The 16,852-nt window shown below is 41.1% G+C and overlaps 2 protein-coding genes across 9 annotated transcripts in view; one reads left to right on the plus strand and one right to left on the minus strand.

The window, feature by feature from the left end:
- The window catches only part of LOC123990593 (TATA box-binding protein-associated factor RNA polymerase I subunit A-like), a 23,007-nt gene continuing 6,155 nt past the window's right edge, over positions 1 to 16,852 (minus strand). Inside the window, exons 1-8 of one of the 6 annotated variants that reach the window (XR_006830678.1) lie at positions 10,990 to 12,179; positions 10,800 to 10,911; positions 8,870 to 9,065; positions 8,275 to 8,393; positions 7,387 to 8,039; positions 1,972 to 2,091; positions 1,639 to 1,796; positions 1 to 1,382 (exon numbers count right to left, since the gene is read on the minus strand). Coding sequence is in view for 3 of the 6 variants with exons in the window: in XM_046291217.1 (XP_046147173.1) it covers positions 1,303 to 1,382; positions 1,639 to 1,796; positions 1,972 to 2,091; positions 7,387 to 7,459; positions 7,888 to 7,993 (537 nt within the window). In the remaining 3 variants the exon portion in view is untranslated. Of the gene's footprint in view, positions 1,383 to 1,638; positions 1,797 to 1,971; positions 2,092 to 7,386; positions 9,066 to 10,799; positions 10,912 to 10,989; positions 12,180 to 16,852 lie in introns of those variants that run through there. The other 5 variants (XR_006830680.1, XM_046291217.1, XR_006830679.1 and 2 more) reach the window with 5 other exon arrangements.
- The window catches only part of mia3 (MIA SH3 domain ER export factor 3), a 19,668-nt gene continuing 18,041 nt past the window's right edge, over positions 15,226 to 16,852 (plus strand). For 2 of the 3 annotated variants that reach the window (XM_046291213.1, XM_046291214.1), the window contains exons 1-3: positions 15,226 to 15,494; positions 16,456 to 16,589; positions 16,691 to 16,777. In XM_046291213.1, coding sequence (XP_046147169.1) covers positions 15,374 to 15,494; positions 16,456 to 16,589; positions 16,691 to 16,777 — 342 coding nt within the window. In that variant the 5' untranslated portion in view covers positions 15,226 to 15,373. The remainder of the gene's footprint in view (positions 15,495 to 16,455; positions 16,590 to 16,690; positions 16,778 to 16,852) is intronic. The other variant, XM_046291215.1, reaches the window with a different exon arrangement.

A 16,852-nucleotide genomic window follows, 5' to 3' on the forward strand; every position in this document is an offset into this window, starting at 1 on the left:
GGGTGTTAAGCATATCCCAGTTTAGGTCACCTAACAGTACGAACTCTGACGATAAATGGGGGCAATCAATTCACATATGGTGTCCAGGGCACAGCTGGGAGCTGAGGAGGGGTCTATAACAAGCAGCAAAAGTGAGGGACTCATTTCTGGCAAAATGGATTTTTAAAAGTAGAAGCTCGAACTGTTTGGGCACAGACCTGGATAGTATGACAGAACTTTGCAGGCTCTCTCTACAGTAGAACTGCTGAAGGGGGTGGAGTTGCTATCTTGACAGAAAATGTAATTGAGGAAGGAAATTTCAGAATTTAAAGAAGAGCAATTGAAGTCTGAAAAATAAAAAATAAATTTCAATTTTCATGTGCAACTCTCCTTTAATTGCGCATTCAGAAAGTGGGGAATGTGTCAGTGTAGATGTTTGTTAGGCCTACGGCTGCAGCACGTTATGGCAGCGTTTGCAAAAGGATGGCCACCCAATTGATAAAAATAATCATATCTTTCTGTCAGGCAAGCCTGCTTTGCAGTTACCATTTAATTGAGTTTTTGCAGAAAGTCTGTCTACCCACAAGATGGTTATCATTACTAGCACGGCTAACTGGCAGCATACTGAGTGATAGACAAATGCACGTACCAAGCAGACAGACTGAGGCAAATGGATATTGCAAGAAATAAATTGGCAGATTTAGTGTTAATTTGGGCTTTTTAAGCCAATAGTGGCTAACCAGGGGTAGGATAATGTCAATGTGGTTTTGGTTGTATAGTAGCCAGGAGCTTGTTTATGAAAGTTTGCGATGGGAACACATGAAAAACATGCATGCACTTTCAGAATTGCTTGTAAGCTACTCATACATGTTGGCTGCGATCTACCCGTTGGGAGAGCTGTGTACCGTGTCCTAGACTTAATACTGCAGCATACCCAGCCTCCTTTTTTCCCTACGAACTACCACAGTGAACACAGCTCTCAGTTACAAGCTCAGCAGCATTCAGAACGACTCAAAACTTAGCCATCGTGTGAGCCCTCCCTGGTGGACAATCGTAGAACTTGAGAAGTGAAGCAATGCAAGGAGAGTGAGGCCTGCAGTGAGGGGGTGTAGTTGGAGCAGCTGTCATGGAAGGGGAGAGAGTATGACCCGATGACCGCATGAGGAGGTTATGTCTGCCATGATCAGGCAATGGTAGAAGGTTTTCACGTATTTTTGAAACGTTTCGGTTCTCGCCGATGCGCCCAGCAGCGTTCCGAGACGCTTTCTCAAAGTCAGCTTTGCTTTCCGCATTCTCTTCTGAGCCTTAGCCGTCTTGGATTCCTTATCCTTCTTCTGCCTTCTGCGCCTCGGAAGTAACTTCTTTTTGGGTGTCCTTACCTACATCACAGTACATGAAGGCATCTGGCAAGAGACAAAAAAAGGATTAAACTACATTTGATTTCATACGGCTAATTTTCCACTATCAGAACCGGAGGAACAAGACCTAAGGACAGCCAATAATGGTGATTCAAGGAAGTAAACATGTATTCTTAAACTAATTGTATATTTGGCCACATAGTGACAAGGCTGCCAATAAGTGAGGAAGTCTCAATCTCACACAACTGGAAGAAAGTAATACTCCACAACAACAAAAGTGTTACTGTGTAGCTTTACTTACAGCGAGGACAAAAGGCTCCAAGCACAAAGCACTTCACTTCCAGTAGCACCCCATTCACTGCCAAGTCTCTCCTGGCCTGGAATGTTGTGAAGTGCATTGCTAGCCACCAGTCCATTCTGTTCACCAACTCCTCTGCAACAATCTTCAGCCATTGTTTTCTAAAGGAAAATATCAACCAGTGGAATTACAAGTATTATGCATAATATTACATTTTGTTAATTAGCAATGAGAAGAGATGCAAGCAATGTAAGGTGACTAATTACATGAATGGAGAGGAACTTCAAAAGCATCCTTTTGAGAGAGAATAGTATGGATTCATGCTGTCATCCTTACCTGGGCCTCAGCCTCTTCACGATGGTCATCAAATGGTTCCAGACATCCAAATTTCTCCTCCAACTGGATAAGTCCAGGAGATCCAGAACAACACCTAGAGCCTTCTGAAGATCACTCTCTCTAAAACAAATCAATTCTTCCTTTACTATGAACACCTTCAAGTGACCAACGTCAATGTGAAGGGCACATCCACCAAACACATTCATCTTAATGTGTAAAAGCCCCTGTTTCATGCACAACATTGAAAGAATGGCCAGAACATCAAGATACACCATAAATTGGCTATTTTCACACATTTTACACACTAGGGCACAGTGTCATTCCCTCTTAAGGATCAGACCATTTTCATATAAAATGACATACCCAAATCTAACTACCTGTAGCTCAGGACCTGAGGCAAGGATATACATATTCTTGATACCATTTGAAAGGAAACACTTTGAAGAAGTTTATGGAAATGTGAAATTAAATGTAGGAGAATAACACATTAGACCTGGTAAAAGAAAAACGGTATTATTTGTTCCATCATCTTTGAAATGCAAGGGAAAGGCCATAATGTAGTACTGCAGCGCAGGCACAATTTAGATTTTGGCCACTAGATGGCATCAGTGTGTGCACAAAATTGCAGATTGTTCCGGCGAAGCATTTCAATACTGGACAATATTCTGTATCAAGTGTGCCCAAATGTGCCGAATTGGTCAATTGATACATTTTCAAGTACATAACTATAGAGAACATTCAAAAATGATTTGGTAATAAAAAAAATTGAAATGAAGTTTACACACTCCCAGGAATGTCATACATGATGGATCATTAGCTTATACAGTAACTTTCACACATCTAGATGGCCGGGCGGTGTGGGTGTGGAGCCAGACACAGCAGGGGATCAAACTGTAGAACTCAGTTTCCACATTTGAATATAAAAATAGATTTGATTCAAAACTATGCTACATTTTATCTCTGGGACCCTAAGGATGACAAATCAGAGCAAGAGTACTGAATGTAAGTACATTATTTACCTTCAGAGGTGAATGTATGAAATGAGTTGACGTGATAGAAGTTGTTGTTGTGTACTCTACTCAAACAATAGAATCGTATTTTTTACACTGTAATCGCTACGGTAAATTGGACATTGCAGTTAGATTAACAAGAAATTAAGCTTTCTGCCCATATAAGACATGTCTGTGTCCTGGGAAATGTTCTTGTTACTTACAATGTTATACTAATCACATTAGTGCACGTTAGCTCAACTGTCCCAGTTGAGGGACACCGATCCCGTAGATAAGACACTGAAAAGTATAATATAAGTACCAGTCAAAGGTTTGGACACCCATTCCAGGGTGTGTCTTTATTTGTATCATTTTCTACATTGTAGAATAATAGTGAAGACAAACTATGAAATACCACATATGGAATCATGTAATAACCAAAAAAGTGTTAAACAAATCAAAATATATTAGAGATTTTTAAAAGTAGCCACCCTTTGCCTTGATGACAGCTTTGCACAATTTTGGCATTCTCTCAACCAGCTTCATAAGGTAGTCACCTGGAACGCATTTCAATTAACAGGTGTGCTTTGTTAAAAGTTCATTTTGTGGAATTTCTTTCCTTCTTAATACGTTTGAGCCAATCAGTTGTGTTGTGACAAGGTAGGGATGGTATACAGAAGATGGTCTTGTACTAAATAGGGCCAAGTCCATATTATGGCAAGAACAACTCAAATAAGCAAAGATAAATTACAATCCATCATTACCTTAAGACAGGAAGGTCAGTCAATCCCGGAACATTTCAAGAACTTTGAAAGTTTCTTCAAGTGCAGTCGCAAAAATCACCAAGTGCTACGACGAAACTGGCTCTCACGAGGACCACCACAGGAAAATAAGACCCACAGCGCCAGAGAACAAGGGTGAAATTTTACGGATTCCTAACCAGTTGTGTTTGTTCGTGTCTTTGCGTTGTTTGTAACTTATTTTGTACATCACCGCGGACTGGCAGAATCCTTTCTTTCCTTTAACGAGTCCGACATGAATGATATACTGCCTTCCCGGGAACAGGCCCAGATCCACATAATTTGCGTGAAGAAAAAGGGGCCAGAGGGCAGGCTGCCTTCTGAGAATTCATAGGCGTTCGAATAAACCCCCACTTCCTTCCATTCGTCTAGCAAACGTGCAATCTTTAGAAAATAAAATTGATGACCTACGCAGAATATTAAACTACCAACGGAACATTCAAAACTGTAATATTTTATACTTCACGAAATCGTGGCTGAACGACGACATTATTAACATATAGCTGGCCGGCTATACGCTGTATCTGCAGGATAGAACAGCTGCGTCTGGTAAGACAAGGGGCTGCGGAAAACATATTTTTGTAAATAACAGCTGGTGCACGATATCTAAGGAAGTCTCGAGGTTTTGCTCGCCTGAGGTAGAGTATCTAATGATAAGCTGTAGACGACACCATCTACCTAGAGAGATTTCAGCTGTATTTTTCAGAGCTGTCTAAATACCACCACAGACCAATGCTGGCACTAAGACCGATGCTGGCATGAAGACCACAGTGAATGAACTACTCCGCCATAAGAAAAGAGGAAAAGCCTCACCCAGAGCATGTTAAATGTGCAACTCTCGACCACCTTTACTCTACACAGAGACACATGCAAAGTTCTCCCTCCATTTCGAACATCTGACCATATTTCTATCCTCCAGATTCCTGCTTACAAACAAAAATTAACATCAGGAAGCACCAATGACTCGATTAATAAAAAAATGTGGTCAGATGAAACAGATGCTAAGCTACAGAACTGTTTTGCTAGCACAGACTGGAATATGTTCCTGGGATTCTTCCTATGGCATTGAGGAGTACACCACATCAGTCATTGGCTTCATCAATAAGTGCATCGATGACGTCGTCCCCAGTGACCATACGTCCATACCCCAATCAGAAGCCATGAATTACAGGCAACATCTGCACTGAGCTAAAAGCTAGAGCTGCCACTTCCAAGGAGTGGGACTCTAACAAGGAAACTTAAAGAAATCCCGCTATACGCTCCGACGAACCATCAAACAGGCAAATCAATACAGGACTAAGATGAAATCGTACTACACCGGCTCTGAAGCTCGTCAGATGTGGCAGGGAATGCAAACCATTACAGACTACAAAGGGAAGAACAGTCGAGCGCTGCCCAGTGAAACGAGCCTACCAGATGAGCTAAACTACTTCTATGCTAGCTTTAAGGGAAATAACACTGAAACATGCATGAGAGCACCAGCTGTTCCAGAAGACTGTGTGATCACGCTCTCCGCAGAAGATGTGAGTAACACCTTTAAAACAGGTAAACATTCACAAGACCAGGCAGATTACCAGGATGTGTACTGCGAGCATGCGCTGACCAACAGGCAAGTGTCTTCCCTGACATTGTCAACCTCTCCCTGTACGAGTCTGTAATACCAACATGTTTTAAGTGACCACCATAGTCCCTGTGCCCAAGAAGACAAAAGGTAACCTGCCTAAAGGACTACTGACCTGTAGCACTCGTCTGTAGCCATGAAGTGCTTTGAAAGGCTGGTCATGTCTCACATCAACACCATTATCCCAGAAACCCTAGACCCAATCCAATTTGCATACTGCCCTAACTGATCCACAGATGATGCAATCTCTATAGCACTCAACACTGCCCTTTCCCACCTGGACAAAAGGAACACCTGTGTGAGAATGCTATTCATTGACTACAGCTCAGCATTCAACACCCGAGTGGCCTCAAAGTTCATCAATAAGCTAAGGACCCTGGGACTAAATCACCTCCCTCTGCAACTGGTTCCTGGACTTCATGACAGGCCACCCCCAGGTGGTAAGGGTAGGTAACAACACCCGCCACGCTGATCCTCAACACAGAGGCTCCTCAAGAGTGTGTGGTCAGGGTGTGTGGTCAGTCCCCTCCTGCACTCCCTGTTCACTCATGCACGGCCAGGCACAACTCCAACACCATGATTAATTTTGCCGACGACAACAGTGGTATGCCTGATCACCGACAACAACGAGACAGCCTATAGGGAGGAGGTTAGAGACCTGGCCGTGTGGTGCCAGGACAACAACCTCTCCCTCAACGTGATCAAGACAAAGGAGATGATTGTGGACTACAGGAAAAAGAGGACTGAGCACTCCACCATTCTCAACAATGGGGCTACAGTGGAACAGGTTGAGAGCATCAAGTTCCTTGGCGTCTACATCGCCAACAAACTAACATGGTCCAAGCACACCAAGATAGTCGTGAAGAGGGTACGACAAAACCTATTCCCCCTCAGGAGACTGAAAAGATTTGGCATGGGTACTCAGATCCTCAAAAGGTTCTACAGCTGCACCGTCGAGAGCATCATTGCCTGGTATGGAAACTGCTCGGCCTCCAACCGCATGGCACTAGAGGGTAGTGCGAAAGGCCCAGTGCATCACTGGGGCAAAGCTTATTGGCATCCAGGACCTCTATACCAGGCGGTGTCAGAGGAATGCTTAAAAGTGGTCAGACTCCAGCCACCCTAGTCATAGACTGTTCTTTCTGCTTCCGCACAGCAAGCGGTACCGGAGCACCAAGTATAGGTCCAAGAGGCTTCTAAACAGCTTCTACCCCAAAGCCATAAGACTCCTGAACACCTAATCAAATGGCAACCCAGACTATTTGCATTGCCTTGCATTGTTTTGAACAGGACAATGACCCAACACACCTCCAGGCTCTGTGGCCAAGAAGGAAATGGAAGGAGTGCTGCATCAGGGAAAGGGAGGTACCTCGTCAGTTGTCCAACTGAATGTATTCAACTGAAATGTGTCTTCCGCATGTAACCCAACCCCTCTGAATGAAAGAGGTGCGGGGGGCTGCCTTAAGTCAACATCCACGTCTTCGGCGCCTGGGATAGTGGGTTAACTGCCTTGCTCAGGGACAGGACAACAGATTTGTACCTTGTCAGCTCTGGGATTCGATCCAGCAACCTTCCGGTTCATGGCTAAATGCTCTAACCACTAGGCTGCCTGCTTCCAATGACCTGGCCTCCACAATCTCCTCGACCTCACCCCAATTGAGATGGTTTGGGATGAATTGGACCGCAGAGTGAAGGAAAAGCAGCCAACAAGTGCTCAGTATGTGGGAAGTCCTTCAAGACAGTTGGAAAAGCATTCCTCGTGAAGCTGGTTGAGAGAATGCCAAGTGTGTGCAAAGCTTTCATCAAGGCAAAGGGTGGCTACTTTGAAGAATCTCAAATATTTTGATTTGTTTAACACTTGTTTGGTTACTAAATAATTCAATTTGTGTTATTTCATAGGTTTGATGTCTTCACTATTATTCTACAATGTAGAAAATAGTACAAATAAAAGACAAACCCTTGAATGACTGGTACTGTACTATCTATACACAACACACTTACTTACCGGACTGTAGCAGAAGAGAACTGTATTCCAGCATTAACTCGTGACTTGGGACCAATGTATGCAGGATCTAAGGCTAATGTAATAGAAAACATGGACTCATTAAAAACATTACTGTACTAGAACGCTATTGAAAGGGCAGAGGAGTGCAGGACTAACTGTAGCCTAGAGCTTAGCAATTACATCTCACAAAAGTACTGTACTTTTTTTTATGGAGGTCAACCTTAGGCAAACATTTTCCGTGGCTTAATTTAACATTCAATAAGTCAACTGTAAACATACAGCTAAATAAACAATGTTTTGTGAGTATACTTCCCACCTATTCCCATTCACACCCTCTTTGGTGCCTTTCCTACAATACAAAAGGAAAGGACATACTTCAGAAAAAAACAAATAAAAGATTTTCATTTAATACAAAATAATGTTTAAAACAAGCAGAGGCCAGTGCTCAACATTTCTTCTAGATACCTTTGTCAAGAACACAAACAATGGCCTCAGTCCTACCTTGAGCACTGAGCAGTTTATTTGATGGGTGGTTGCATTTCTTCATGTACCGGTAGAGGTAGACATGGGCATTGGGGAGGCAAACTGTTGTCATGGGCATAGTCATTCAGAACCTTCACAGCTCCCTCGTGATCGTTGTAAAATTCCAGCATCTACCATTGACACATACAAGTCAAAACATTATCTCATCATAGATAGTGTGATAAAGGAACGTAGTTCAATGAAGGGAAATGGGGATGCCAGGGGTCGTGTTCAGTAGGGCAAATCGTAGTAAACCACTTTGAAACACAAAATGAAAATAAGTGTAAAGTTCAAGTAGTACCATTTCCCATTCTGTTGAAATGTTTCCTCCTGTTGAATGCCTACTAAACACAAACTAGCACTTACATTAATGTAACTCAGAACAAAAGGATCCCAGACCCCAGGAAGTTTAATGATATCCTTCCGGTTCACAGAGGATTGGCAGAAGTAGCTGTGCATCTCTTGATTGACACCATCATACTCATCTGAAATAATTATGTCAAAGTCCATGTTAAGCTGAGGCACCACAGTTTCTGGTTACTCTTTGTTTTACCACGATGTTTGAAATGCATTGGAATTATGTCCCAAAAGGCAGTTACATTATCTGTCCAGTAGATGGTAATGTTATTACTCTTTTTTTTCTTTTTTTAAACTAGGCAAGTCAGTAAAAACAAATTCTTATTTCACAATGACGGCCTACCCCGGCCAAACCCTCCCCTAACCCGGACGACGCTGGGCCAATTGTGTACCGCCCTACGGGACTCGGGACTCTCGATCGCGGGCGGTTGTGATACAGCCCGGGATCGAAACAGGGTCTGTAGTGATGCCTCTAGCACTGAGATGCAGTGCCTTAGGCCTCCCGAGTGGCGCAGCAGTCTAACACAATATGAAGATTTTTACTATCAGTGCAATTGAAACCAATGAATAATGGATGTTTGGGGGTAGCCAGGTGTCGTCTTACCAGTGCTGCAGACGGTGGACTTTTTTCTCTCCCCCCACACCAGATGAAGTAATCCAGGAAGCCACTGTAGGACTGGATCAGCTTAATCCGCTGGGACTGATCGGCTGACTGCTTGCCGTACCTCCAGCTCTCAGCGATGGACGTCCTCAAACTGCCCGTTCACCAGGAGGTGAAACGAGTGCTCCAGACAGATTTACTAGACAAAACACTTCCTCAATGTACATTCACATACAGTACCAGTCAAAGGTTTGGACACACCTACTCATTCAATTGTTTTTATTTGTACTATTTTCTACATTGTAGAATAATAGAATAATAGTGAAGATGTCAAAATTATGAAATAACACATATGGATTCATGTAGTAACACCCCAAAAAGTGTTAAATCAAAATATTTTATATTTTAAAGTTAATTTGTGGAATTTCCTTCTTAATGCATTTGAGCCAATCAGTTGTGTTGTGACATGGTAGAGGTGGTATACAGAAGATGGTCTTTCACCAAATAGGTTAAGTCCATTATTATGGCAAGAACAGCTCAAATAAGCCAAGAGAAATGACAGCCCATCATTACTTTAAGACAGGAAGGTCAGTCAATTCAGAAAATTAAGATCTTCAACAGTGCTATGATGAAACTGGCTCTCATGAGGAACGCCACAGGAAAAGAAGACCCAGAGCTACCTCAAGTAACAGACATCTCAACATCAACTGTTCAGAGGAGACTGCGTGAATCAGGCCATCATTGTCGAATTGCTGCAAAGAAACCACTACTAAAAGGACACCAATAAGAAGGAGACTTGATTGGGCCAAGAAACACGACATTAGACTGGTGGAAATCTATCCGTTGGCCTGATGAGTCCAAATGAGACATTTTTGGTTCCAACCGCCATGTCTTTGTGAGACGCAGAGTAGGTTAACGGATGATCTCTGCATGTGTGGTTTCCACCGTGAAACATGATGGAGGAGGTGTGATGGTGTGAGAGTGCTTGCTGGTGACACTGATTTATTTAGAATTCAAGGTAGTTAACCAGCAATACGCCATCCCATCTGGTTTGCGCTTAGTCGGACTATCATTTGTTTTTCAACAGGACAAATGACCCAACACACCTCTAGCCTGGGTAAGGGCTATTTGACCAAGAAGGAGAGTGAAGGAGTGCTGCATCAGATGACCCAACCTCCACAATCACCCGACCTCAACCCAATTGGGATGTTTGGGATGAGTTGGACCGCAGAGTGAAGGAAAAGTAGCCAACAAGTGCTCAGCATATGTGGGAACTCCTTCAAGACGGTTGGAAAAGCATTCCAGGTGAAGCTTGTTGAGAGAATGTCAAGAGTGTTCAAAACTATCAAAGGAAAGGGTTGGCTACATTGAAGAATCTCAAATATAAAATATATTTTGATGCGTTTACCACTTTTTTGGTCTCTACATGCGTCAATGTGTTATTTCATAGTTTTGATGCCTTTACTATTATTCTACAATATAGAAAATAGTAAAAAAATAAAGAAAAACACTTGAGTAGATGAGTCCACACTTTTGACTGGTACTGTACATTTCCATGTTAAACACATTGTTACATATTCCATCCATTTGTTTGTTTTTGAAGGTGTCATACTGGCTCAAAACATAATAAAAGTATTGACTTGTTTAACCTATTGGCATATATATTTTAACCTTTATTTTACTAAGTCCGTTGAGAACAAATTCTTATTTTCAATGACGGCCTAGGAACAGTGGGTTAACTGCCTGTTCAGATTTGTACCTTGTCAGCTCGGGGATTCGAACTTGCAACCTTTCGGTTACTAGTCCAACGCTCTAACCACTATAGGCTACCCTGCCGACTTAAAAAAAATATATATATATTGACTTAGGATCCTTTGGGAAAGGTGATGTTTTTTTTAACTGACTGCAGAGGTGAAGGAAAGAAGAAACATACCTTCAGGTAATGTTTCACTCCCGCATAGATCTCTAATAGCGCATAGAAACTGTTGTGGTCTTCCAGCTTCAAGATGGGACGGTAGTGTATCTGTGCTTGTCCTTCAAATGATCTGAAAATCAAATTTAGTATTTCTACAGTATTTTGAGTTAATTTTGTTAGTGTTTAGTCAGAGCAAAGATATCCCTACCTCAGCGTAGAGTTGTGGCACGTCCTCCAGTGTTCGTGAGTAACTGGACATGTACTCAGCAGTCTCCTTGATGTGCTGGAGGCAGTTCATTGTGGTCTTGTGAAAACCAGTCTCACGGTGTGTCTCTGTGATCATACAGGAGACAGACTGGTTACTAGGTCTAAGAGATCTTACACAATGATGAACACGATAATCTGGCATATAGTCGTGCGTTCTCGTGGCGCGATAGGTCCAGAGCAAGCAAACAGCCACCGGTAGCAGCACATTGTCAAGATAATAAATTAGCGGATCACATATTCGTCAACAAAGTGTATTTTATAATGTGCCTTTAAATATAGTTGACTCCGGGGGAGGTTTGGCTGCTTGATTCGTTTTCTGTTGATTGATTCATCATCTGAAGAGTCATTTTCGCCCAGTTCTTCTAGCTCCCTCAGTTCTGACTCAAGATCATCCATGACACAGTTTGGCCCATTTCGTAGACAATCATGTGAAAGCCCACAATATGTCATATTCTGGCTAAATATAATGTAGTTAGTTTAGTAAAATGTTAATTTGCTTCAAACCCCATGCATGCTTTTCATTAAAACACAGTTAACATAGTGGACGCTCTAACAATGACATTAAATCTTCAAAAATGAAGGCAAACGGGAGGAGGCAAGATCAGGTGGGACCATTCTAGCCAATGACAGGACAGATACGCGTGTGAGCAAAAAGCACAACGGTTACCACAACCACCAAGTCAGAATTGGCTGTGTCGTAAAAAATGTATAAAAACAAAAATTAGATTACATTTAAGTTTAAGCATAAGGTTAGCAGTGTGGTCCAAGTTATTTTAAAAATAACATTTTAAGAAGATACATTGTAGAAATAGGCGGGGTTTATGACTTTCTGACTGGGGTGACTAGTAACGACCAGGCACAACGGCGATATAGTGTTTTTCCTCGAATTTCCCGGGATGTCACTTGTTCTACTTATATCAGTACACTCGTAACAGCCTAATAATTACGAAACTTCTATTCAATCAAATAAGCCACACGTACTAAATAAGCCATTCAATGTTTTGTTAACCAAATGCGACACGCTCTCATTGACCTCCATACAAACTGCTCGCTTGATGAGCGGAATGAAACGAAAAATCGCCCCCTGCTAGAGAAGACAGATTTTGCGCTCAGTTATCACTCTCGCTTTCCCCTCTTCCTCTCTGGTTCATAACATGCCTCACTTCCGGTATACTTCCCGAAGAGCTTCCTGGCATTCTATCATTGGTGGAAAAACTTCTTGAAGAGCTTTCTGGCATTCTATCATTGGTGGAAAAACGTATTCCGCTCGTTAGTAAGTAAACAAAGTCTCTACCGCTGATGTAGGGATAATTATATCAGTCAGTTACCAATACCTTTATGAATTAGGTAGCCTTATGTGATTTTTTTTAAATGTCATAAATTATTCAGAATTCACAAAAAGTGACGTTAGTTGGAGATGATCTCATAGAATAAAACGATCTCCTAAACCTGTGTTTACCACAGACCTTATTTTCTGATTTTTATCCCAAAACACCATTCTTTCCCCCGCATAGGATTTGTTCAACGAACCATGGTGGTGTTAAGGCCAACAAAAAGACGCAATTACTATTGCTCGCTATATGGGAAATATTGGGAACAGCTGAAATGTAAAATCTGCTCAACCTGTATTACTTAAGGGAAGCAGCTTGCTTTAAGATGTGGGGTAACTGAGCTCTAAGAAAATTGCTAATATCACGGAGATTGAGCATCTTGATTTTAAGGCTAAATTTAATGATTTACAGAGCCAACTTACACAAATGATATAAGGAAAAGGCTAAGAGCCTTCATAAGGTTAAGAAAACAATGGCTTGAAAAATGCGAAATTAACAGATGCTTTTTTATTTGGAAAAGAGAAGGGAACTCGGAACACTTCGGAAAGATAAGATTGATGGGGTAACCTCTGAGGATAGAGAGTTGATATCAGACTTTACCACTATGTTTTATGAGATTCTTTACTCCTTAGATACATTTCAGTGATGAAACTTTTTGGTTCTAAAGAGAAGGTCAACTGTTAATGAAGAATTCAATCGGACTTGCTGTCAAGATTTGTCCATTATGGACATCCAATATGAGATTGCCCCATTTAAAAAACAAAGTATCCAGGCCCTGTTGGATTACCCTCTGAATTTTCCAAAACCTATGAAGAAACAGCACAATTTTTACGTGAAACCTTTAAAGGTGGCTATAAATAAAGGGAGAACTACCTGCCTCTAAAGCAAGGTTATTATTCAAGACTGAGGGACTATCTATTGACATTAAAAAAATCCACTTGCTGTACCTCAGGCTATTGTACAACTTCATATGGAAAAACAAGCCAAAATAAAAAGAGATGTTATCACCAACAGGGTTTGACGGTGGTCTAATATGTCTTAGACTTCATTCTCTTTAACTAAATAACGAAAGTCAACTGGGTTAAAAAGGTACTTACTAAACATTTTTAAAAAATAATATTGTACCGCATTTTGGTTTTTCAGAAACTCGATTGTGACTTTTTTTTACTACAATGTCCTTATATTGTGGGTAAACTTACTGTGAAATTGGCATCTTTTCACAAGCAGGCTTTAATGTGCTGGGCTTTGCTGTATAAACAACTTTTCACTTCAAATGTTTTATATGGAATAATAATTATATATTACATGGAAACAAGATGTTATTTTACCGTAATTGGTTCTCAAACAACATTGTTCTAGTCAACCAATTAGTATCAGTGGGAATCTGTATACACTGAGAGAGTTTATGGAAAGATACAACTGAGGTTTCAAGCAAGGAATATGATACCGTTATAAAAGCTATACCTAGTGGCGATAAAGTCTTTACTACAGAATAATGCATATTGTGGGATATTTCCGATTGTAAGTGATATCCAGGTGAATGGCATAGGTTTACCAGATTAGAAATTCAACAATCGATTATTAAGGGATATTTTCTACAGGAAATCTATTCCTTCTGCCATATTTTGTTGGGCTTCATCGTTTGATATGAACTGGCACCGTGCTTGGCTCACTCCTCACAAATTTATGGTGACCAACAAAGTAAAGGAGTTCTCCTTTAAGATTTTCCATGGATTCAAACCCCTGTAATAACTTGGTTTCTAAATATATACACACCTGATGTTACCAGGGAATGCAGTTTTTGAACTAGAAACTTAATCTATTTAACACTTATTTTGTGTTTTTTTGCATGATGAGGGTTTCTGGACCGATGTGACGCTATATCTTGGTAACAAAATGCATACAACCATTGAAATATCCAAGTTTGACATTTTACTACACAGATTCTATAGTTGAATGTCAGTATGTCAATCTCTTATTAGGAAACATTTTTATACACATAAACATTCGTTTTGTATTGAAACGTATGCAAAGCAAAATGTCTCAGATGTATTTGTTACTTTTTGTTGAATTGTAATCACTCTGGCTGTTCTATTGTTTTGTATGTTACTGTTGTTTAATCAAATAAAAAGTCAAATGTTATGCACTTTAACGCACCTATTGGTCGAAGTGAGTAGGTAATATAACCATGTGAGAATATACTAGCAAATCATTGGAAGGTTCAGTGCCTCACGTCACTGGAATCGTGAAGGCAAGTAGGCCTCAAATAGTGCTGGGAAATGTATTATTTATGGGAGTGAAATAGAGATCCATTTAAAAAAATAATGTCAATACCTAGGGGAGATATTTACTCTGAATGTGGAATGGAGCAGCCCAGTTAGCCAACGTCACTTTTATGGGCTGTAAGAATAGGCAGAAAGAGGTTTATGTCTTTGGTATAGGCCTGTAATACCCCCCCCCCCCCCACACACCACCACCAAATGGGAGCCCTTCCGGGCTACCCTGGACCTACTATTTTGAGAACCGGAATGCACCACGCTCTCATACAGAAAGGTAGCCATGCAGAAAGGATAGCCTAACCACCATGAGGCTGCGAGAGATTCAGTATCATATTCTCTCTTTATTTGTTTTGTTTGTTAGGGTACACCACACACATGTTTTGAGGTGTCATAATACATCTGCTGTAGTCAGATTGGCAAATTGAATGGGGGAAAAGGAAATTGCGACCACAAGCAGGCTTTAATGTGCTGGGCTTTGAATGTTTGAGGTGTATCCAACAAAGACGTACTAAACCCGAATCAGAACGTATGCGATTCAAAGGAAGATTATATTCTGGTTCTATGGCCTTGCTCTTTAATATTTGTCATTGTCCGCCCATATTTTGATATTTGACTCCACGATCAACATCCTGCAAGTTGCACCAGCCTTGGATTTGCTGACGTGTCGGCTTCATCTGCTCATGCTCGAGCAGAACCAGATAGCCCAACTGACGACATGGCTGTAAATGTATCTCATGTATACATTTTACTTTTATTTATTATTAATTTCATATCCAATGCCGCCACCGAAAGGAGATTCTCCGACTTCAAACGATGTGCTGACGAAGAATGCAGTAGTAAGTACTTGGCGTTTTGCTCACGCGAACTTTCAGGAATGATGCTTCCATCGATCGTTAAATGCACTCTCCCCACCTCATTCCAGTGTAACGCAGCAGCTAGCTTGCTAATAAACCGGCGTTATCTTTGACCTGTTGCCATTTCAAAGGGATGAACTCGGCTAACCTAGATAAAAGTACTGTCATTGGTATTCTTATCAGCACGAGACGAGTAACGTATTATTACTAAATATAGCTAGAAACCTGGCTTGTTTGGTTGTAGCCGAATCCTGGATTGGCTACTGCTGGCTAGTTGCCTAATTCTGGAGCTAGTTAACGTTACCTCAACTCTGTTTTCTGTAGTAGCTTGTTCCATGTAAACAAGCTTTCGGCCTACATATTTTATTGAAATCAAAGCCTCCGAAGGCCCCAGTGCTTCATGGGCAATGTTCACCAGTGTGGACTACACAACATAGCTGGCAGTGTCCTTGGTTAGCGAACACATCTATGTTGTGTGTATGGTAGGCTAAGTTATTGTAATTAACTAGCTCCCTAAGTCAATCAAATGTACTTATAAAGCCATTTTTACTTTAGTATGATCATCTTTAGGGACCATTTAATTATGTTGGCTTTTAGGAAGCAAATAGCCACTTTCACTGTAACTAGCTCAATTGCAAGATTGTGTATAGGCTTAGCTATTGTTGACATTAAAAAAACGTCATTAACCCCCTCTCTGCCTGCAAGTTCTTGACTTTTTGCATCTGCCTTATCAAAAACAATAGCTGTTTCAGTGAACCCTTGATACTCACTGTAAAGTGTAAACAGATTAGATTAAGCAAGGTTTACCTTAGGGATGTGTATTTACACATGGGGCACTAAAGGTGGACGCCCAAAGACTGTCCATGGCTGGGTCATTGGATGAGATTTTTGGTGTGGGTGACATTCCCACAACAACTGATCTGTGAATCCTTCCTCTCCACAGTGCTCCTATGCCGGGGGAAAGCATCAAGTGATTTCACTGGACCAGACTGTCGGTTCCTGTCTTTTAAAAAAGGAGAGACTGTATATGTCTACTATAAACTCTCAGGCAGAAGGACAGATATATGGGCGGGGACTGTAAGTATGAGTTAATATTTAATCATGTGATAACAAAACATTCTAGACTGCAATGTTAACATTGTTTCATTCTTTGTTTTGTTTCCATTTCTTACAATTAGGTTGGTAGCCGCTTTGGTTACTTCCATAAGGACCAACTCGCAATCAATCATATATACACTGAAAAAGAATTGGAGATTCCTGCTCAGGTATGAAAATAACTTATTTATTTTATTTCCAATGCATTATTAAGAAATTATCTGAAATGCCTGTACTTTCTGAAA

The sequence above is a fragment of the Oncorhynchus gorbuscha genome, linkage group LG12 (genome assembly GCF_021184085.1).
Source record: "Oncorhynchus gorbuscha isolate QuinsamMale2020 ecotype Even-year linkage group LG12, OgorEven_v1.0, whole genome shotgun sequence".
NCBI lineage: Eukaryota > Metazoa > Chordata > Actinopteri > Salmoniformes > Salmonidae > Oncorhynchus > Oncorhynchus gorbuscha.